The sequence below is a fragment of the Ranitomeya variabilis genome, chromosome 4 (assembly GCF_051348905.1).
Source record: "Ranitomeya variabilis isolate aRanVar5 chromosome 4, aRanVar5.hap1, whole genome shotgun sequence".
NCBI classification, from domain to species: Eukaryota; Metazoa; Chordata; class Amphibia; order Anura; family Dendrobatidae; genus Ranitomeya; species Ranitomeya variabilis.
In genome coordinates this window covers 773000707-773023891 of record NC_135235.1, presented here as the reverse complement: position 1 = coordinate 773023891, position 23185 = coordinate 773000707, and the positions used below count along the sequence as shown (strand labels likewise).

General features: G+C 46.4%; 1 protein-coding gene across 1 annotated transcript in view; it reads left to right on the top strand.

The window, feature by feature from the left end:
- The first annotated feature begins 1022 nt into the window (after positions 1 to 1022).
- The window catches only part of LOC143768303 (oocyte zinc finger protein XlCOF29-like), a 29270-nt gene continuing 7107 nt past the window's right edge, over positions 1023 to 23185 (top strand). Inside the window, exon 1 of the mRNA XM_077256996.1 lies at positions 1023 to 1058. Within this exon, the coding sequence (XP_077113111.1) occupies positions 1023 to 1058 (36 nt within the window). The remainder of the gene's footprint in view (positions 1059 to 23185) is intronic.

Genomic DNA, 23185 nt, shown 5'->3' with positions numbered 1-23185 from the left:
TCGTGGGAGTGCACGGATCCCACGGACCCATTAAAGTGAATGGGTCCGTGTAAACACGTACCGCACATGGATGCTGTCCGTGTGCCATCCGTGTGCCGCCTGAGGACCACACGGACCGTGCAGGAGACAGCGCTACAGTTAAGCGCTGTCCCCTGCTTTTGGTGCTGAAGCCGGCATTCATTCCTTCTCCCCAGCAGCGTTAGCTGGAGAGAAGGAATGAAAAATCAAGTTTTTGTTAATTTGTTTTTGTTAAAAATAAAGTTTGGGGTCACCTCCCGCCTCCCACCCCCGTGCGCCCAACCACTTGCAGGGAAATACTCACCCAGCTCCCGCGATGCCTCCTCTCAGTGCCGGCAGCCTGTCCTGTGTGAGCGGTCACGTGGTACGCTCATTACAGTGATGAATATGCAGCTCCACCCCTATTTTTCAATCCTTCTCTCCAGCAAACGCTGCTGGGGAGAAGGAATGAATGCTGGCTTCAGCACCAAAAGCAGGGGACAGCGCTTAGCTTTAGCGCTGTCTCCTGCACGGTCCATGTGGTCCACAGTCGGCACACGGGCGGCCACACCGATGTGCCACGTGAGCACACGGACAGGGATAACTCCAGTTCCGGAATTATCTGGATGTGTGAGACTGGCCTAACGCTTTCAGGTTCCTTGGTTAGAAGCAATCAAGGACTGCTTGGACCTTAACGGGGTCCATCTGAACCCCCAATGCAGAAGCCAAATGTCCTGAGACCTGGACCTGCTGTACCACAAATTGACATTTCTCCAGGTTAGCAAATAAATAGTTGTCACGTAGAACCTGGAGAACCTGTCTGACATGCTCACCATGCTCCTCCAGAGCACGTGAGGAACTCAATATATCATCCAGGAAAATTACCACAAATCTACAAATCAGTGAGAAAAAATATAATTAATGACATTTTCAGAGACTGGCGAAGCATTGGTTACCCCGAATGGCAGCATCAAGTGTTCAATCTGCCCCTCAGGTGTATTGTGTGCGGTCTTCCATCCCTCACCATGGCGATACCTATAAGGTTATATGCCCCTCTCACGGTAAGTCTGTAAAACCATTTGTCTCCAGGTAATTGGCTAAACAGGTCAGGTGTAAGGGGTAAAGGATAGGGAAGGTGAGCTGTGATTTTATTACTCTCTCTGAAGTCCAAGCATGGACGCCGCCCTCCATCCTATTACCAAACCCCACAGTGACTGGAGAGGGGCATGGCCTTATATGACCCTTAGCCGGACACTGGAAGGGGGTAAATAAGCGAGATTTCAGCATTTTAGCTCCTGGTGTGGAGTCGATAGCAGGGCCGGACTGGCCATCGGGCACTTCTGGCAAATGCCAGAAGGGCCGGTGCCAGGAGTGGGCCGCTGCCACTATCAGCAGTGCCAGGGCTGACTCCCCCCACCAGCGCCGACTCCCCCCGATCGCCCGCCCCACCCCGCATTCAACTATACCGGCGTCTATGACGCCGGTACAGTTGAATGCAATGATGGAGGAGAGCGTCCTCTGTCGCTCCCTCTCCCATCGTTCCTTGCTCTGCCTCACGCTGACACAGCAGGTGCGCGATAACAACATATCATCATGCAGCTGCTGAGACCGGAGCTGGGAGCAGCGCGGGGCACGAGGAGAGGTGAAGAGAGTGTGTTTTTTTTTAAATATATCAGTGAGTGATAACTGGATTGTGGGGCAATTGGGGGGGGGGCTGTATTACATTCTATGGGGCGGGCTAGCTGCATTACATTCTATGGGGGCTGGCTGTATTACATTCTATGGGGGCTGGCTGCATTACATTCTATGGGGGCTGGCTGCATTACATTCTATGTGGGCTGGCTGCATTACATTCTATGGGGGCTGGCTGCATTACATTCTATGGGGGCTGGCTGCATTACAGTCTATGGGGGCTGGCTGCATTACATTCTATGGGGGCTGTGCTGTATTACATTCTATGGGGGCTGTGCTGTATTACATTCTATGGGGGCTGGCTGCATTACATTCTATGGGGGCTGTGTTGTATTACATTTTATTCGGGGAGCTTTATTACATTCTATGGGGGCTGGCTGTATTACATTCTATGGGGGCTGTGCTGTATTACATTCTATAGGGGCTGTGCTGTATTACATTCTATGGGGGGGCTGTATTACATCCTATGGGGTGCTGTATTATATTCTATGGGGGGGTTGTATTACATTCTCAGGGGGCTACATTATATTCTATGGGGCGCTGTGTTGTGAATTCTGTTCTCGAACTCCCCCCTGTGGTTGTGAATGGTACTTCGGCGAGTTCTGTCCATGGACTCCCTCTGGTGGCTGTGAGTGGAGCTGCTGGTTCTGAGGTTCCTTCCCCAGCTGACCTCGTTTAGGTCTTGGCTGGCTGCTCTATTTAACTCCACTCAGATCGTTACTTGATGCCAGCTGTCAATGTCCTAGTACTGGTTCAGTTCTCTTGGATCTTTCAGATGACCTGTCTACTTCAGCAAAAGCTAAGTCCCTGCTAGCTTATTTGTTACCACTGTTTTTTGTCCAGCTTGCTTTCATGATTTTGTCCTGTTAGCTGGAAGCTCTGGGATGCAGAGTGGCACCACCGCGCCGTGAGTGGTTTCTTTTGCACACTCTGCGTGGTTTTTTGTTAGTTTTTATGCTGACCGCAAAGATACCTTTTCTATCCTCAGTCTGTTCAGTTGTCTGGCCTCCTTTGCTGAAACCTATTTAATTCCTGTGTTTGTGACTTCCATCTTAACTCACAGTCAATATGTGTGGGGGGCTGCCTATTTCTTTGGGGAATTTCTCTGAGGCAAGGTAGGCTGTATTTTCTATCTTTAGGGGTAGTTAGCTCTTAGGCTGTGAAGAGGCGTCTAGGCAGAGTCAGGAACGCTCCACGGCTATTTCTAGTTGTTGTGATAGGATTAGGGGTTGCGGTCAGCAGAGCTCCCACTTCCCAGAGCTCGTCCTGTATTACTGTTTTGCTCATCTGGTCATTTCTAGTGCTCCTAACCACCAGCTCATCATAACAGCGCTGTATTATATTCTCTGAGGGGTAATTGCATCATACTCTGAGGGGGCTACATTATATTCTATGGGGAGCTGCATTATACTATATGAGGATGGCTGCATTGTATTCTATGGAGGGGCTACATTACACTCAGGGGGCTACAATATATTCTGTGGGGTGGCTGCATTATACTCTGGAGTGGCATCATTATACTATATGTGAGCTGCATCATACTGTATCGAGGACTATGGGGAATACATTATACTATATGAAGAACTATGGGGTGCATTATACTATGGGAAGTGATTTGTACTACATGGATGACAATGGCTTTGCATTATACTATATGGAGCATTATGAGGAGTTTTTTATACTATTTCGAGGACTGTGACAGTACATTATACTATATGGAGGACTGAGGAGTGTATTTTAATATATGGAGGACTATGAGGAGTGTATTATACTATATGGAGGACTATGAAGAGTGTATTATACTATATGGAGGACGGAGGAGTGTACTATACTATATGGAGGACTGAGGAGTATATTATACTATATGGAGGACTGTGGTGCACATTATACTATATGGAGGACTATGGGGTGTATTATACTAAACAAGCAAAATGCTGCCTATTCATCGAGTGATTGGATTGTTTATGTGGGAACAGAAATCCTTGTTCTCAGTAGCACATCGCCGGTGTAAACTGTAGTTGTGCTACTGATGACATGATACTGTATGGGGACAGATTGATCTAATTGTGATTGTTCTGTTCCCTTCATTCTTTCTCAGTGGGTGTAAAGAGGCCGGGAAACAAGCGAACGACTTCACTATATTCGATCACACTCGTTTAGCGGCCTGAGATCAACGCCTGTAAATACAGAAATGCTTCGTAGGGAGACAAGGCAAGGATGATGACAGTTGTAGTTAGCACCCCGCGCCTAGGAATAGACCTAACTCTGATGCTTTTCTCGGCCGCCAGAGCATTTAATTCTGGTATGTGTAATGATTTTTGGGTTGATGTCAGCTGTGTAATGTCAGCAGCTATCAATACCTGGTGTAAGTAATGGAGAGGTGTCTATCAGACACCCCCACTACTAGCCCAGACCTGGCGAGACCCAGCAACTCTGGAGGGCAGTGACGGTAGTAACAATACCGCTCTTCACAGTCGCCGAGCTCAGCGCAAGACCCGGAATATCTGAAGAGCGGTGACTTTACTGATGTCACCGCTCTTCAGAGTCACCGGGTCTCGTGCTGCGCAGCGGAACCAAAAGAGGCTGTAGGCAAAGTATATGGAGCATCAGAATGAGGTTCCATAATCCCTTCATTATCTACGAGATCCAGTCATGTAGGTAAAGTAGCAGCTTTTCTTGGTCCTGCAACTAAAAGCAATAAATAGGGCCGAGCAGTAATGCTGGATACAGCTGTGATTATATTTTATATAGTCGTGTTACACTCCCCTCACTTCTTGTAACCTACAAGTGTACAAAGATATTATACAGTCACCATGTGACAAGTGGGCCTGTGTGACTTCAATGCCAGGGCTGAATGTTAGTCCCAGTCTGGCCCTGGTCGATAGCACAATCATATGCCGCCATATACTAGACGTCCGGTAACCGGTGATAATCCCCTCATGTGTGGGGTCTATTTGTCTCCAGAGAAATCACACGTTACATTCCACACAGAACATTGTGTAGAAAAGGCGGCGCGAGGTGATTGTGCCAGTAGTGAGGGCGAATAATGGCGGGAATGTCACTGACTGAGGAGAAGTCTCCATGTAGCGTCTTCACTGCGGATCACGTGACCCCTGACTCCTCCCCCTGTGACCTCATCACAGGTCCTGTGCGCACAGAGCAGCCATATCTGTGGAGTGCGGCTCTGCAGGTGGAGGTATGTGGAGATTCCCCAGTACTGAGCGCAGCCGGGGACATTAACCCCTTCTGCACGGAGGAGACTCTTTATAAGAACCATAACGTTGTTGTTTCCTGTAATAGATACATACGAGCCAACTATGGAGGACAGGAAGTGAGGAGCGGAGTGTTCTCCTAGTACAGGGCCCCTTTCTTGGCCCCACACAGTGTAATGCCCCCATTATGCCCTGTAAGCAGGTTCTGCCCCACACCCAGCTGCCTCGGGCACTGTACCATGATTTTTCAGTCCTCTTTTTGTGTCTCTGAGCTTTTACTCCATGTTTAGCGTTAGGACCCTTGACGTGGGTTGCCGGCTTACGTATTGAGGCCCCAATATAAACTAATACCTTACATACATTGATATGTGGTTTATTTTTGCACTTTATCTTGCAGGGCGCAGTCGGACCAGGATGGCTTTGTAAACTGTAGGCCTCTGGTCACACAGCATGCATTCTGTAGCACTGGACGGCCGCCTGTATGTGCGTCAGTAATAGGCTGTAAACCAGATGCTCTGCATTGCCTGTGTGAACAATGCCACATACAGACTATTATCGCTTATCTTTTTGTGCACTAATGCCAAACAGCCAACACTGGACTGAAAGTGGTTGTTTGATCGGTATTTTTTGCACCTGTGTTGTTGCCATCATTGATCGGGTCCGATGCGCCCTGCTGGTGCATTTGTTTGGAGGCTTCTGCTTTTTTCTCTGTGATTTTTTTTCAATGCTCTGGTCTTTATAATATAAGTAACTGCGCCATCAAGGTCTCCTGACCAGGTGCACCCTCTAGACTCTTCCCTCCGGAAACCCTCCCTCTTCCCATTGGTGTCACATGGTCCCGTCTGGACGGCAGATAGCAGTCTGTACAAATGCAGCACAGCCCTGAGGAGGCTTTTATGACTCTCCTTATTACACCCCTTATGTAATATATATGATGGCGCTCACACAGTATAATGTTTCCACAGTACTGGCATCTCTCGTAAAAAAGGTATTTTCACACTACCGCCATACCCCCCACAGAGTATAATGTTCTCATAGTACCACCATACCCCCACACACACAGTATAATGTTCTCATAGTACCGCCATACCCCCCACACAGTATAATGTTCTCATAGTACCCCCATACCCCCCCACAGTATAATGTTCTCATAGTACCGCCATACCCCCCCACACTGTATAATGTTCTCATAGTACCGCCATACCCCCACACACAAAAGTATTGAGGCAAGCATATTTTGATTAAGAATAGTCAATATCATATCTCCCATATGGAGCTAAATACAATATGCATAGAGGACTAATAAGGATCAGCTGCAAAAATGCAACACAAGAAAACCAAAGGAAAACAGCCATAAAGATCCTATATAAGTAATTTTATTGAATAAACATTAAAAACACCAGACAGGAACAGGTAAAGAGGCATAAGGAAAGGGGGCACCCATAAACCATGAACAGGCCAAAACACGGGACCAGGTACCCACCCGCTACCGAGTCACTAGCAGGGGTGCAGCATTATGTAATGTTGTTTAAATCAAATGCCCATGTTAATAAGAGACAATGCTCATAAATAAATATTTACACCATGGGCATATTTAATATACCATATATAAAATCATTGCCGTAACGGCATAGCTACATACCTAATACCTGCAGGACCGGTACACAGGTGGAGCAGCTGGACCCGACCCCGACGCGCGTTTCGGAGCAGAAAAAACGCTCCTTCCTCAGAGGGTAAGAGAATCGTCGCCATAGTGTGCTTTTTATACCGCCATAAAGCGGAAATAAGTGTACTAACTTGCCGCACCTGCGCATCAGCGGCACAAATGACATCCGACATGGCCGCCGGCAACAAGAACACGCAGGGTCCCACGTGACTATGCGCCGGACGGCGAGAGGGAGCGCTCAAACCGCCGAATGACCAGGCGCGTGCGCACACGGCTAAAATTCATTAAGGATGCCATATTGGAAAAGGGCAGAAGTCAGGGAAAATGCGAACCAAAGGACAGAGATCATAATAATAACAACAGAAAAGGGGGAGGGATACAAAAAACAATCACCAATGCATAGCTATAATGTAATCCTGCACTGAAAGACATATTCGCATAAATGGAGAATCTTACAGATATAACATTGTGCACAAACAAACACATCATATACTGTATATAAAGAGTACACAGAGACCATACATTATATATTGTATACATCCATATAATAAAACACCCCCAAAAACAAAACTATACACACTACGTAAAAATGTCCAATATAATCAGCACAAGGAAATGACAACAGCCGATGAAAGATGTTGACACGTAGCCGCACGAATTAGCACTTGATAGAGAAATCCATAAGTATTCCAGTATTCATAGTATTCGGATGCTAAATAGAACAAATATCATAAAATAAGCGCACAGAAAAAACACACATGAATAAAAAACAGACCAATATAAAAATACAAACTGCTAAAATACAACGACCGGGCCATGGCTCATGATGCCACATGACACACAGCAAAGTAGTGGATCACAAAAATGGGGCGAAAGAAATATTCTCATTCAGCCCATCCGGGTGGATGGTCCGTAAAGTCCACATCCACCTAGTTTCTAGTTGGGCAAGGCGTTTAGAAAGGGCACCCCCCCTGATGTTAATATTAAGGAGTTCAATGCCTCTTACCCTCAGCAGTGTTGCATCGCAAGAGTAAAATGCCTGGGTAGTGTTTTAAGAGTGGTGATATCCTTACATTCAACCGCCGCCAATATACCAAGAACGTGCTCTGTCATGATCTCAATGGCAAGAGATCATAGCATCAGCATATATAGGAACTAGCTCTTGGAAGATGGAAACTGAGCTGACCATGAACTAAACCTAACGCACAACTAGCAGTGGCCGGGTAGCATGCCTACGTTGATTCTAGATGCCCAGCACCAGCCGGAGGACTAAATAAAGCTAGCAGAGGAAAATATTAGTCCTAGCTCACCTCTAGAGAAATACCCCGAAAGGAGACAGAGGCCCCCCACATGTATTGGCGGTGAATCAAGATGAAATAACAAACGTAGTATGAAAATAGGTTTAGCAAATTTGAGGTCCACTTACTACATAGCAGAAGACAGAAAGGACACTTTCATGGTCAGCTAAAAACCCTATCAAAACACCATCCAGAAATTACTTTAAAACTCTGGCATTAACTCATAACACCAGAGTGGCAATTCCTGTTCACAAGAGCTTTCCAGACACAGTAACGAAACTACAGCTGTGAACTGGAACAAAAATGCAAAAACAAACATGGACAAGAGTCCAACTTATCTAGTAGTTGTCTAGGAGCAGGAACAAGCACAGAGAGGCTTCTGATAACATTGTTGACCGGCAAGCAACTAACAGAGCAGCAAGGTTATATAGCGAATCCCACATCTTGATGGGAACAGGTGAACAGAGAAGATGAAGACACCAGTTCAATTCCACCAGTAGCCACCGGGGGAGCCCAGAATCCAAATTCACAACAGTACCCCCCCCTCAAGGAGGGGGCACCGAACCCTAACCAGAACCACCAGGGCGATCAGGATGGGCCCTATGAAAGGCACGAACCAGATCAGAGGCATGAACATCAGATGCATTCACCCAAGAATTATCCTCCTGGCCGTATCCCTTCCACTTGACCAGATACTGGAGTCTCCGTCTGGAAACACGAGAGTCTAAGATTTTCTCCACAACGTACTCCAACTCACCCTCAACCAACACCGGAGCAGGAGGCTCAACGGAAGGCACAACCGGTACCTCATACCTGCGCAATAATGACCGATGAAAAACGTTATGAATAGAAAAGGATGCAGGGAGGTCCAAACGGAAGGAAACAGGGTTAAGAATCTCCAATATCTTATACGGGCCGATGAACCGAGGCTTAAACTTAGGAGAAGAGACCCTCATAGGGACAAAACGAGAAGACAACCACACCAAGTCCCCAACACGAAGACGAGGACCAACACGACGACGGCGGTTAGCAAAAAGCTGAGTCTTCTCCTGGGACAACCTCAAATTGTCCACCACCTGCCCCCAGATCTGATGCAATCTCTCCACCACAGCATCCACTCCAGGACAATCCGAAGATTCCACCTGACCAGAGGAAAATCGAGGATGAAACCCCGAATTACAGAAAAACGGGGACACCAAAGTGGCAGAGCTGGCCCGATTATTAAGAGCGAACTCCGCCAATGGCAAAAAAGCAACCCAATCATCCTGGTCAGCAGACACAAAACACCTCAGATATGTCTCCAGGGTCTGATTAATCCGCTCAGTCTGGCCATTCGTCTGAGGATGGAAAGCGGACGAAAAAGATAAATCTATGCCCATCCTAGCACAGAATGCCCGCCAAAATCTAGACACGAATTGGGTCCCTCTGTCAGAAACGATATTCTCAGGAATACCATGCAAACGAACAACATTTTGAAAAAACAGAGGAACCAACTCGGAAGAAGAAGGCAACTTGGGCAGAGGAACCAAATGGACCATCTTAGAGAAACGGTCACACACCACCCAGATGACAGACATCTTCTGAGAAACAGGCAGATCTGAAATAAAATCCATCGAGATGTGCGTCCAAGGCCTCTTAGGAATAGGCAAGGGCAACAACAATCCACTAGCCCGAGAACAACAAGGCTTGGCCCGAGCACAAACGTCACAAGACTGCACAAAGCCTCGCACATCTCGTGACAGGGAAGGCCACCAGAAGGACCTTGCCACCAAATCCCTGGTACCAAAAATGCCAGGATGACCTGCCAACGCAGAAGAATGAACCTCAGAGATGACTCTACTGGTCCAATCATCAGGAACAAACAGTTTATCAGGTGGGCAACGATCAGGTCTATCCGCCTGAAACTCCTGCAAGGCCCGCCGCAGGTCTGGAGAAACGGCTGACAATACCACTCCATCCTTAAGGATACCTGTGGGCTCAGAGTTACCAGGCGAGTCAGGCTCAAAACTCCTAGAAAGGGCATCCGCCTTAACATTCTTAGAACCCGGTAGGTATGACACCACAAAATTAAACCGAGAGAAAAATAATGACCAGCGCGCCTGTCTAGGATTCAGGCGCCTGGCGGTCTCAAGATAAACCAAATTTTTGTGGTCAGTCAATACCACCACCTGATGTCTGGCCCCCTCAAGCCAATGGCGCCACTCCTCAAAAGCCCACTTCATGGCCAAAAGCTCCCGATTCCCAACATCATAATTCCGCTCAGCGGGCGAAAATTTACGGGAAAAGAAGGCACAAGGCCTCATCACGGAGCAGTCAGAACTTTTCTGCGACAACACTGCCCCAGCTCCGATCTCAGAAGCGTCGACCTCAACCTGAAAAGGTAGAGCAACATCAGGCTGACGCAACACAGGGGCAGAGGAAAAACGGCGCTTAAGCTCCCGAAAGGCCTCCACAGCATCAGGGGACCAATCAGCAACATCAGCACCCTTCTTAGTCAAATCGGTCAATGGCTTAGCAATATCCGAAAAACCAGCAATAAATCGACGATAAAAGTTAGCAAAGCCCAAAAATTTCTGAAGACTCTTAAGAGAAGAGGGCTGCGTCCAATCACAAATAGCTTGAACCTTGACAGGATCCATTTCAATGGAAGAGGGGGAAAAAATATATCCCAAAAAGGAAATCCTCTGTACCCCAAAAACACACTTAGAACCCTTCACACACAAAGAATTAGACCGCAAAACCTGAAAAACCCTCCTGACTTGCTGGACATGAGAGTCCCAGTCATCCGAAAAAATCAGAATATCATCCAGATACACAATCATAAATTTATCCAAATAATCGCGAAAAATATCATGCATAAAGGACTGGAAAACTGACGGAGCATTTGAAAGACCAAAAGGCATCACTAAATACTCAAAGTGGCCCTCGGGCGTATTAAATGCGGTTTTCCACTCATCCCCCTGCCTGATTCGCACCAAATTATACGCCCCACGAAGGTCAATCTTAGAGAACCACTTGGCCCCCTTTATGCGAGCAAACAAATCAGTCAGCAACGGCAATGGGTATTGATATTTAACAGTGATTTTATTCAAAAGCCGATAATCAATACATGGTCTCAAAGAGCCGTCTTTTTTTGACACAAAGAAAAAACCGGCTCCTAAGGGAGATGACGATGGACGAATATGTCCCTTTTCCAAGGACTCCTTTATATATTCACGCATAGCAGCATGTTCAGGCACAGACAGATTAAATAAACGACCCTTTGGGTATTTACTACCCGGGATTAAATCTATGGCACAATCGCACTCTCGGTGCGGAGGTAACGAACCAAGCTTGGATTCTTCAAAGACGTCACGATAGTCAGACAGGAACTCAGGAATTTCAGAGGGAATAGATGATGAAATGGAAACCACAGGTACATCCCCATGAGCCCCCTTACATCCCCAGCTCAACACAGACATAGCTTTCCAGTCGAGGACTGGGTTGTGAGATTGCAGCCAAGGCAATCCTAGCACCAAATCATCATGTAGATTATACAGCACCAGAAAGCGAATAATCTCCTGGTGATCCGGATTAATACGCATAGTTACTTGTGTCCAGTATTGTGGTTTATTATTAGCCAATGGGGTGGAGTCAATCCCCTTCAGAGGAATAGGAGTCTCCAAAGGCTCTAAATCATACCCACAGCGTTTGGCAAAGGACCAATCCATAAGACTCAAAGCGGCGCCAGAGTCGACATAGGCGTCCGTGGTAATAGATGACAAAGAGCAAATCAGGGTCACAGATAGAATAAACTTAGACGGTAAGGTGCAAATGGAAACAGATTTACCAAGCTTTTTAGTGCGCTTAGAGCATGCTGATATAACATGAGTAGAATCACCACAATAGAAACACAACCCATTTTTCCGTCTAAAATTCTGCCGCTCGCTTCGGGACAGAATTCTATCACACTGCATACTCTCTGGCGATTTCTCAGTGGACACCGCCAGATGGTGCACTGGTTTGCGCTCCCGCAAACGCCTATCGATCTGAATAGCCATTGTCATGGACTCATTCAGACCCGCAGGCACAGGGAACCCCACCATAACATCCTTAATGGCATCAGAGAGACCCTCTCTGAAAGTCGCCGCCAGGGCGCACTCATTCCACTGAGTAAGCACAGACCATTTACGGAATCTTTGGCAGTAAATTTCCGCTTCATCTTGCCCCTGACATAGGGACATCAAAGTTTTTTCTGCCTGAAGCTCCAAATGAGGTTCGTCATAAAGCAACCCCAAGGCCAGAAAAAACGCATCCACATTGAGCAACGCAGGATCCCCTGGTGTCAATGAAAAAGCCCAGTCTTGAGGGTCGCCCCGGAGCAAGGAAATCACAATCCTGACCTGCTGTGCAGGATCTCCGGCAGAGCGAGATTTCAGGGACAAAAATAATTTGCAATTATTTCGAAAATTCTGAAACCCAGATCTATTCCCCGAGAAAAATTCCGGCAAAGGAATTCTCGGCTCAGATACAGGTGCATGACAAACAAAATCTTGCAAATTTTGTACCTTCGTGGCGAGATTATTCAAACCTGCAGTTACACTCTGAAGATCCATTGCAAACAGGTGAACACAGAGCCATTCAAAGGAGAGAAAAAAAAAAAAAAAATTTCAGCAGACTACTTATTTCTCTCCTTTCTCAGCCAAGGATTTTAACCCTTTAGTGGGCCGGTCAAACTGTCATGATCTCAATGGCAAGAGATCATAGCATCAGCATATATAGGAACTAGCTCTTGGAAGATGGAAACTGAGCTGACCATGAACTAAACCTAACGCACAACTAGCAGTGGCCGGGTAGCATGCCTACGTTGATTCTAGATGCCCAGCCCAGCCGGAGGACTAAATTAAGCTAGCAGAGGAAAATCTTAGTCCTAGCTCACCTCTAGAGAAATACCCCGAAAGGAGACAGAGGCCCCCCACATGTATTGGCGGTGAGTTGAGATGAAATAACAAACGTAGTATGAAAATAGGTTTAGCAAATTTGAGGTCCACTTACTACATAGCAGAAGACAGAAAGGACACTTTCATGGTCAGCTAAAAACCCTATCAAAACACCATCCAGAAATTACTTTAAAACTCTGGCATTAACTCATAACACCAGAGTGGCAATTCCTGTTCACAAGAGCTTTCCAGACACAGTAACGAAACTACAGCTGTGAACTGGAACAAAAATGCAAAAACAAACATGGACAAGAGTCCAACTTATCTAGTAGTTGTCTAGGAGCAGGAACAAGCACAGAGAGGCTTCTGATAACATTGTTGACCGGCAAGCAACTAACAGAGCAGCAAGGTTATATAGCGACTCCCACATCTTGATGGGAACAGGTGAACAGAGAAGATGAAGACACCAGTTCAATTCCACCAGTAGCCACCGGGGGAGCCCAGAATCCAAATTCACAACAGTGCTCTCTCACTCTAACTTTCAACTGCCTTGTGGTTAGACCAATATAAATAAGGCCACATGGACACGTAGCATAACATATCACGTACCTAGAGGTACATGATATATATTGCTTAATAGTGTAGATCTTAGTGCCATCAGAGCTAGAGAAAGAAGAGCACCGTTCGATATTCGGGCAGGCAACACACTTAACACAGGGGGAACATCCACTCCGCGAGGCAGCACTGCTGAGGAATGTAGTCAGTGGCTGCCCAACATAATGACTGTGAGTAAGGTGATCTTTAAGGTTTCTAGCCCTCCGAAATGTAAGTAACGGATGGGCTGGGAGAAACTTGTTGATAATTGGGTCAGCCTGCAAAATTGGCCATGCTCTCCTTATTGCTGCCCGCATAGTATTGTGTTGGGGATGAAAGGATGTAAAAAATCTTATCTGATTACCTCTCATGGGTCTAACCTTAGTCCTCCCATAGAGAAGGTCATCCCTATCCAAGTATTTTGCTCTATGGTAGGCTTTTTTCAGGCTACGTCCACTATATCCTCTGGAAAGGAAACGCAATCTTAACTCATTTGCACGAGCCTCAAAGTCCTGTTCATTCGAGCAAATACGTCTCAGACGTAGGAATTGACCGACAGGGGTAGACCTAATCATTTGGGAGGGATGACAGGATGAGGCATGCAAGAGGGTATTAGTAGCTGTAGGCTTCCTGAAAATGTCAGTTTGAAGCATACCCTCCGCATCCTTACTGATAATAACATCCAGGAAATCAGTCTTCCTCATATCCCACACCGGGGTGAGACGTATATTTAGGTCATTGTTGTTCAAACCGGAGATAAATTGCGCAAGGTCGATGGAGGTGCCCTGCCAGACAAAGAAGATATCGTCGATATAGCGTGCCCATAGCAGAACACGCTCAATCGACCCCTGTTTGTCCGACAGGAATAGGTCCCTCTCCCACAGACCCAGGAAAAGATTGGCATAAAAGGGCGCAAAGGCCGCCCCCATGGCTGTCCCCTGGATCTGTAGGTAGAAGGAACCTTTGAACATGAAAAAATTGTGCGTAAGAGTGAACTCTAGTAGCTCAATGATGAGATCCCTCAATGGTAAAGCAAGAGTAGAAGAGTCCAAGAAGAACCGGACCGCTTTAATACCATCTTGATGTCTAATATTGGTATAGAGGGATTCAACATCAACTGAAGCTAGAAGAGTATCACTCTCAAAACACAGTCCATCGATCCTGCGCAAAAAATCCCCAGTATCCTTCAAAAAGGAAGGCAAGGAGGACACAAGTGGCTGTAAGTAGTAGTCAATCCATCCGTTGACATGCTCAAGGAAATTTCCCCTCCCAGACACGATAGGTCGACCGGGTGGTACCAATGAGTTTTTGTGTATTTTCGGTAGGAGGTATAGGGTAGGGATGGTAGGCTCCTTCACTACCAGTGCTGAAGCCAGGTCCTTGGTGACAACCTCGTTGTCTAAGGCCCTCTTTATGATAGAATCTAATTTTGCCATAAATGCAGAGAGGGGGTTATAGGTTAGCTTCCTATAACAAGCAGTATTATTAAGTTGTTTACCCCCACACACAGTATAATGTTCTCATAGTACCGCCATACCCCCACACACATTATAATGTTCTCATACTACCCCCACACACATTATAATGTTCTCATACTACCGCCATACCCACCACACACAGTATAATGTTCCTACAGTACCGCCATACCCCCACACACAGTATAATGTTCTCATTGTACCGCCATACCTCCACACAGTATAATGTTCTCATACTACCGCCATACCCACCACACACAGTATAATGTTCCTACAGTAACGCCAAACCCCCACACAGTATAATGTTCTCATAGTACCGCCATACCCCCACACACAGTATAATGTTCCTACAGTACCGCCATACCCCCACACACAGTATAATGTTCTCATAGTACCACCATACAGCCACACAGTATAATGTTCTCATAGTACCGCCATACCCCCACACAGTATAATATTCTCATAGTACTGCCATACCCCCACACACAGTGTAATGTTCCTACAGTACCGCCATACCCCCACACAGTATTATGTTCTCATAGTACTGCCATACCCCCACACACAGTATAATGTTCCTACAGTACCGCCATACCCCCACACACAGTATAATGTTCTCATAGTACCACCATACCGCCACACACAGTATAATGTTCTCATAGTACCACCATACCGCCACACACAGTATAATGTTCTCATAGTACCGCCATACCCCCACACACAGTGTAATGTTCCTACAGTACCGCCATACCCCCACACAGTATAATATTCTTATAGTACCGCCATACCCCCACACAGTATAATGTTCTCATAGTACCGCCATACCCCCACACACAGTATAATATTCTCATAGTACCGCCATACCCCACACACAGTATGTTCTCATAGTACCGCCATACCCCCACACACAGTATAATGTTCTCATAGTACCGCCATACCCCCACACACAGTATAATGTTCTCATAGTACTGCCATACCCCCACACACAGTATAATGTTCCTACAGTACTGCCATACCCCCACACACAGTATAATGTTCTCATAGTACCGCCATACCCCCACACACAGTATAATGTTCCTACAGTACCGCCATACCCCCACAGACAGTATAATGTTCTCACAGTACCGCCATACCCCCACACACAGTATAATGTTCCCACAGTACCACCATACCCCCACACACAGTATAATGTTCCTACAGTATCGCCATACCCCCACACACACAGTATATTGTTCTCATAGTACCGCCATACCACACACACAGTATAATGTTCTCATAGTACCGCCATACCCCCACAAACATTATAATGTTCCTACAGTACCTTCATGCTACCACACACAGTATAATGTTCTCATAGTACCGCCATACCACCACACACAGTATAATGTCCTCATAGTACCGCCATACTCCCACACACAGTATAATGTTCTCATAGTACCTCCATACCCCCACACACAGTGTAATGTTCTCATAGTACCGCCATACCCCCACACACAGTATAATGTTCTCATAGTACCGCCATACCCCCACACACAGTATAATATTCTCATAGTACCGCCATCCTACCACACACAGTAATGTTCTCATAGTACCGCCATACCCCCACACACAGTATAATGTTCTCATAGTACTGCCATACCCCCACACACAGTATAATGTTCCTACAGTACCGCCATACCCCCACACACAGTATAATGTTCTCATAGTACCACCATACCCCCACACACAGTATAATGTTCCTACAGTACCGCCATACCCCCACAGACAGTATAATGTTCTCACAGTACCGCCATACCCCCACACACAGTATAATTTTCCCACAGTACCACCATACCCCCACACACAGTATAAGGTTCCTACAGTATCGCCATACCCCCACACACACAGTATATTGTTCTCATAGTACCGCCATACCACACACACAGTATAATGTTCTCATAGTACCGCCATACCTCCACACAGTATAATGTTCTCATACTACCGCCATACCCACCACACACAGTATAATGTTCCTACAGTAACGCCATACCCCCACACAGTATAATGTTCTCATAGTACCGCTATACCCCCACACACAGTATAATGTTCCTACAGTACCGCCATACCCCCACACACAGTATAATGTTCTCATAGTACCACCATACCGCCACACACAGTATAATGTTCTCATAGTACCACCATACCCCCACACAGTATAATGTTCTCATAGTACCGCCATACCCCCCACACAGTATAATGATCCTACAGTACCGCCATACCCCCACACACAGTATAATGTTCTCACAGTACCGCCATACCCCCACACACAGTATAATTTTCCCACAGTACCACCATACCCCCACACACAGTATAAGGTTCCTACAGTATCGCCATACCCCCACACACACAGTATATTGTTCTCATAGTACCGCCATACCACACACACAGTATAATGTTCTCATAGTACCGCCATACCTCCACACAGTATAATGTTCTCATACTACCGCCATACCCACCACACACAGTATAATGTTCCTACAGTAACGCCATACCCCCACACAGTATAATGTTCTCATAGTACCGCTATACCCCCACACACAGTATAATGTTCCTACAGTACCGCCATACCGCCACACACAGTATAATGTTCTCATAGTACCGCCATACCCCCACACAGTATAATGTTCTCATAGTACTGCCATACCCCCACACACAGTGTAATGTTCCTACAGTACCGCCATACCCCCACACAGTATAATGTTCTCATAGTACTGCCATACCCCCACACACAGTATAATGTTCCTACAGTACCGCCATACCCCCACACAGTATTATGTTCTCATAGTACTGCCATACCCCCACACACAGTATAATGTCCCCACAGTACTGCCATCCCCCCACTTTCTAATGTTCCTACAGTACTACCCCCTACATGCACAATATGGTACCATCCACCTCACTGACTACCTCTGACCACTGACAATTAATAAATACTCACTTAGCCTCATTCTTGGTGCAGATACTAATGAACCCAGGATCTATGAGATATTTACCATACAATAGTTGGATAGGCAGGAGTGTATCATCCATAAAGGTAGCCCACTCGGTTGCTATGATGCCTATGAAGTGACAGGGCTCGGTGGGGTGTGGTATTGGTCACCCTCTCCTTCCCATCATCACAATTTCAGTGATATCCACATTCCCATGACGGTGATACCGCTGAATAGATTAGTGAATCAGGGAGTGGAAAGCTCCTGATCCACCATTCAGCCTTCACTTCTGAGTCTGAGACTCCGTGCACTGCAGGCACAATGACGTCACTACATCACACCTGTAGTACGGAGCCTCAGTACTCACACCGCACAGACCAGAGCAGCGCTCCTCAGGAACCGGGTTGGCTGAGTAGTGTGTGGTTTATATCAGGAATTGTGGGGGCATCATATTAAGAGAAGAGCTGTTGGGACTCTCATACTGAATGTGTGGCTGGTAGGGGCCATTATACTGGGGTTGTGGTGGACTGTAAATGCCTCCATACTGAGTGAGGGTTATTATTTTGAGGAGCAGGTTGTGGTGGCCATAATTAGAGATGAGCGAATATGTTCAGAAAACGATCACCAAACATAAATTCAGCACAAATATGGTACATCCGGATTCATGGTCGGTAAAACGAGCATGTTTCTTAAGATCGGAAAAAGTCGGTAACATTCGGTAAAGGATATAATAGAAGCCGACAATACATGTGCCGCGTTTAGTAAAATCACAGCCACCAATGTGGGAGACTGGGTATCAAATCCTGTCTCCGCCCGGTTGGACATAATATACCAGTAGTGGTCCATAACACTATGGTGCCTGCCTCAATAAACATGAGAGTGTCACGAGCAAAGAGAGTCATGCCGGCTCAGACGTCACCTGGATTAACAAGGTCCGCGTCAGATAGCGAGGAACCAGGACAATCTGATAATAAATGGGCTACTGGACCAAGCCATACATGGACAAGACAAGAGGGAATGGGAGCCAGTGAAGAGATTTGCAGAGGGGAGAAGCTGAGGAGTAGCGAGGAGAGAGATGAATTAGTCGGGCAGCAGAGTTAAGGATGGACTGGAGAGGCGCAAGGGTTTTAGCAGGGAGGGCACAGAAAAGGATGTTGCAGTAGTCGAAGCGGGAGATCATCACACATCCTGCATCCCATAGTCAAGTGTCCATCATACACATCCTCCATCCCATAGTCCAGTGCCAATATACCCATCACACATCCTCCATCCCATAGTCCAGTGCCCATATACCCATCACATATCCTCCATCCCTCAGTCCCATGCCCATATACCCATCATACATGTCCTCCGTCCCATAGCCCAGTGCCCATATACCCATCACACATCCTCCATCCCATAGTCCTGTTTCCATATACCCATCATAATCCTTCATCCCATAGTCCAGTGCCCATATACCCATCACACATCCTCCATCCCATAGTCCCGTGCCCATATACCCATCACACATCCTCCATCCCATAGTCCCGTGCACATATACCCATCACACATCCTCCATCCCATAGTCCCGTGCCCATATACCCATGATACATATTCTCCATCCCATAGTCCTGTGCCCATATACCCATCACACATCCTCCATCCCATAATTCCGTGCCCATATACCCATCATACATATCCTCCATCCCATAGTCCAGTGCCCATATATGCATCACACATCCTCTATCCCATAGTCCAGTGCCCATATACCCATCACACATCCTCCATCCCATAGTCCAGTGCCCATATATGCATCACACATCCTCTATCCCATAGTCCAGTGCCCATATACCCATCACACAACCTCCATCCCATAGTCCCATGCCCATATACCCATCACACATCCTCCATCCCATAGTCCCGTGCCCATATGCCCATCATACATCCTCCATCCCATAGTCCAGTGCCCATATACCCATCATACCTATCCTCCATCCCATAGTCCTGTGCCCATATACCCATCACACAACCTCCATCCCATAGTCCCATGCCCATATACCCATCACACATCCTCCATCCCATAGTCCCGAGCTGGCTGGCGCTGAGCAGGGAGTTCCTGGAGATGTGCTGTGTTATAATCTGGTGACCTTGGAGCCGCATGAGACTTTCTCAGGAGTAGGTGGTACCTGTACTGACCGCAAACCCTAAACTGACACCGCAACTAGAAGTAGCCGTGGGGTGTACCTAACACATCCTAGACACCTCGACACAGCCGGAGGACTAAATACCCCTATAGATGGAAATGGGAATTCTATCTTGCCTCAGAGCAGAACCCCAAAGGATAGGCAGCCCCCCACAAATATTGACTGTGAATATAAGAGTAAAGACACACACAGGCAGAAAACAGGATTTAGCAAAAGAGGCACCTCTAGCTAAATAGAAAAGGATAGGACAGAGTACTAAGCAGTCAGTATTAAAATCCTAAAAATATCCACAGCAGATAATACAAATATTCCACATCTAACTAAAGACATAGAAAGTATATCTGCATCTCCTGAGAATCCAACTTGACTGAAACAATCCAAACACAGTCTAAGCTGGACAAAAAACACAATGAATTGCACTGAATTGTAAAGCACACAGCATGTGTGCTGCAGAGACAAAAACCAGAAACTTATCTTAGCTGAATTGGCAGCAGAGCAGGAGGAACCAGACAGAGATGTAGCACCTCCAAGAACAATGGACAACTGGCAAGGGCTAATGGATCCTGCACACCTAAATAGCCCAGTCAGAGCTGCAATCAGCAGAAACACCTGCCCAGGATTGCAACCCAGAGGCAACTGCACTACCACCAACAACCACTGGAGGGAACCCAAGAGCAGAATTCACAACAGTGCTGTTAACCTGGCAGTGCGGCTCTATGTGCGGCCGCTGATGATGCGATTTTCTACGCCGGTAACAATAGAGCGCGGCAATAATAAAGGAGGGGGATTCATTTCTGTCATGTGCTCTCTGCTCCTTTCTGGGGGGCAGACAATGGCTGGAGCTTATGTTCCCAGGGATGATAGATTTCTCCCACCCGGTCAGTGTCTGCTGAGGTGTTGTGGAGTGGGAAAACTGATGCTCATAGCAACCAATCACAGCTCAGCTTCTTTTAACCCCTTAGTGACAGAGCCAATTTGTTACTTAACCCCTTTCTGCCATTGGACGTACTATTCCGTCCATGTGGGGTGGGCCCTAATTCCCAAGGACGGAATAGTACATCCAGCGCGATCGGCCGCGCTCACGGAGGGAGCGCGGCCAATCGCGGCCGGATGTCAGTTGCCTATCGCAGATGACATCCGGCACTATGTGTCAGGAGCGGTCACAGACCGCCCCCGGCACATTAACCCCCGGCACACCTCGATCAAACATGATCGCGGTGTGCCAGCGGTACAGGGAAGCATCGCGCAGGGAGGGGGCTCCCTGCGGGCTTCCCTGAGACCCCCGGAGCAACGCGATGTGATCGCGTTGCTGTGAGGGTCTCTTACCTCCTATCCCTGCAGGCCCCGGATCCAAAATGGCCACGGGGCTGCATCGGGGTCCTGCAGGGATTACTTCCGGGTGCCGTGCAGGCGCTGGTAAGCCTGCACGGCTGTATGTCAGATCGGTGATCTGACAGAGTGCTGTGCACACTATCAGATCATCGATCTGTGATGTCCCCCCCTGGGACAAAGTAAAAAAGTAAAAAAAAAAAAATTCCCACATGTGTAAAAAAAAAAATTCCTAAATAAAGAAAAAATATATATATTATTCCCATAAATACATTTCTGTATCTAAATAAAAAAATATCAAACAATAAAAGTACACATATTTAGTATTGCCGCGTCCGTAATGACCCAACCTATAAAACTATATCACTTGTTAACCCCTTCAGTGAACACCGTAAAAAAAAAAAAAAAAAAAAACGAGGCAAAAAACAACACTTTATTCTCATACTGCCAAACAAAAAGTGGAATAACACGCGATCAAAAAGACGGATATAAATAACCATAGTACCGCTGCAAACGTCATCTTGTCCCGCAAAAAACGAGCCACCATACAGCATCATCAGCAAAAAAATTAAAAAGTTATAGTCCTCAGAATAAAGCGATGCACAAATAATTATTTTTTCTATAAAATAGTTTTTATCGTATAAAAGCGCCAAAACATAAAAAAAGATATAAATGAGATATCGCTGTAATCGTACTGACCCGAAGAATACAACTGCTTTATCAATTTCATCAAACGCGGAGCGGTATAAACGCCTCCCCCAAAAGAAATTCATGAATAGCTGGTTTTTGGTCATTCTGCCTCACAAAAATCAGAATAAAAAGCGATCAAAAACTGTCATGTGTCCAAAAATGTTACCAATAAAAACGTCAACTCGTCCCGCAAAAATCAAGACCTCACATGACTCTGTGGACTCAAATATGGAAAAATTATAGCTCTCAAAATGTGGTAACGCAAAAAATATTTTTTGCAATAAAAAGCTTCTTTCAGTGTGTGACGGCTGCCAATCATAAAAATCCGCTAAAAAACCCGCTATAAAAGTAAATCAAACCCCCCTTCATCACCCGCTTAATTAGGGAAAAAATCAAAAATTTAAAAAATGTATTTATTTCCATTTTCCCATTAGGGTTACGGCTAGGGTTAGGGCTAGGGTTAGGGCTAGGGTTAGGGCTAGGGTTGGGGTTAGGGTTGGAGCTAGGGTTAGGGCTAGGGTTAGGGTTGGGGCTTGGGTTAAGGCTACAGTTAGGGTTGGGGCTAAAGTTAGGGTTGGGGCTAAAGTTAGGGTTAGGGTTTGGATTACATTTACGGTTGGGAATAGGGTTGGGATTAGGGTTAGGGGTGTGTCTGGGTTAGAGGTGTGGTTAGGGTTACCGTTGGGATTAGGGTTAGGGGTGTGTTTGGATTAGGGTTTCAGTTATAATTGGGGGGTTTCCACTGTTTAGGCACATCAGGGGCTTTCCAAACGCGACATGGTGTTCGATCCCAATTTCAGCCAATTCTGCGTTGAAAAAGTAAAACAGTGCTCCTTCCCTTCCGAGCTCTCCTGTGCGCCCAAACAGGGGTTTACCCCAACATATGGGGTATCAGCGTACTCGGAACACATTGGAGAACAACTTATGGGGTCCAATTTCTCCTGTTACCCTTGGGAAAATACAAAACTGGGGGCTAAACAATAATTTTTCGGGGACATTTTTTTTCAATTATTTTCACGGCTATGCGTTATAAACTGTAGTGAAACACTTGAGGGTTCAAAACTCTCACAACACATCTAGATGAGTTCCTTAGGTTCCAAAATGGTGTCACTTGTGGTTTTTTTTTTTTACTGTTTAGGTACATTAGGGGCTCTGCAAACGCAA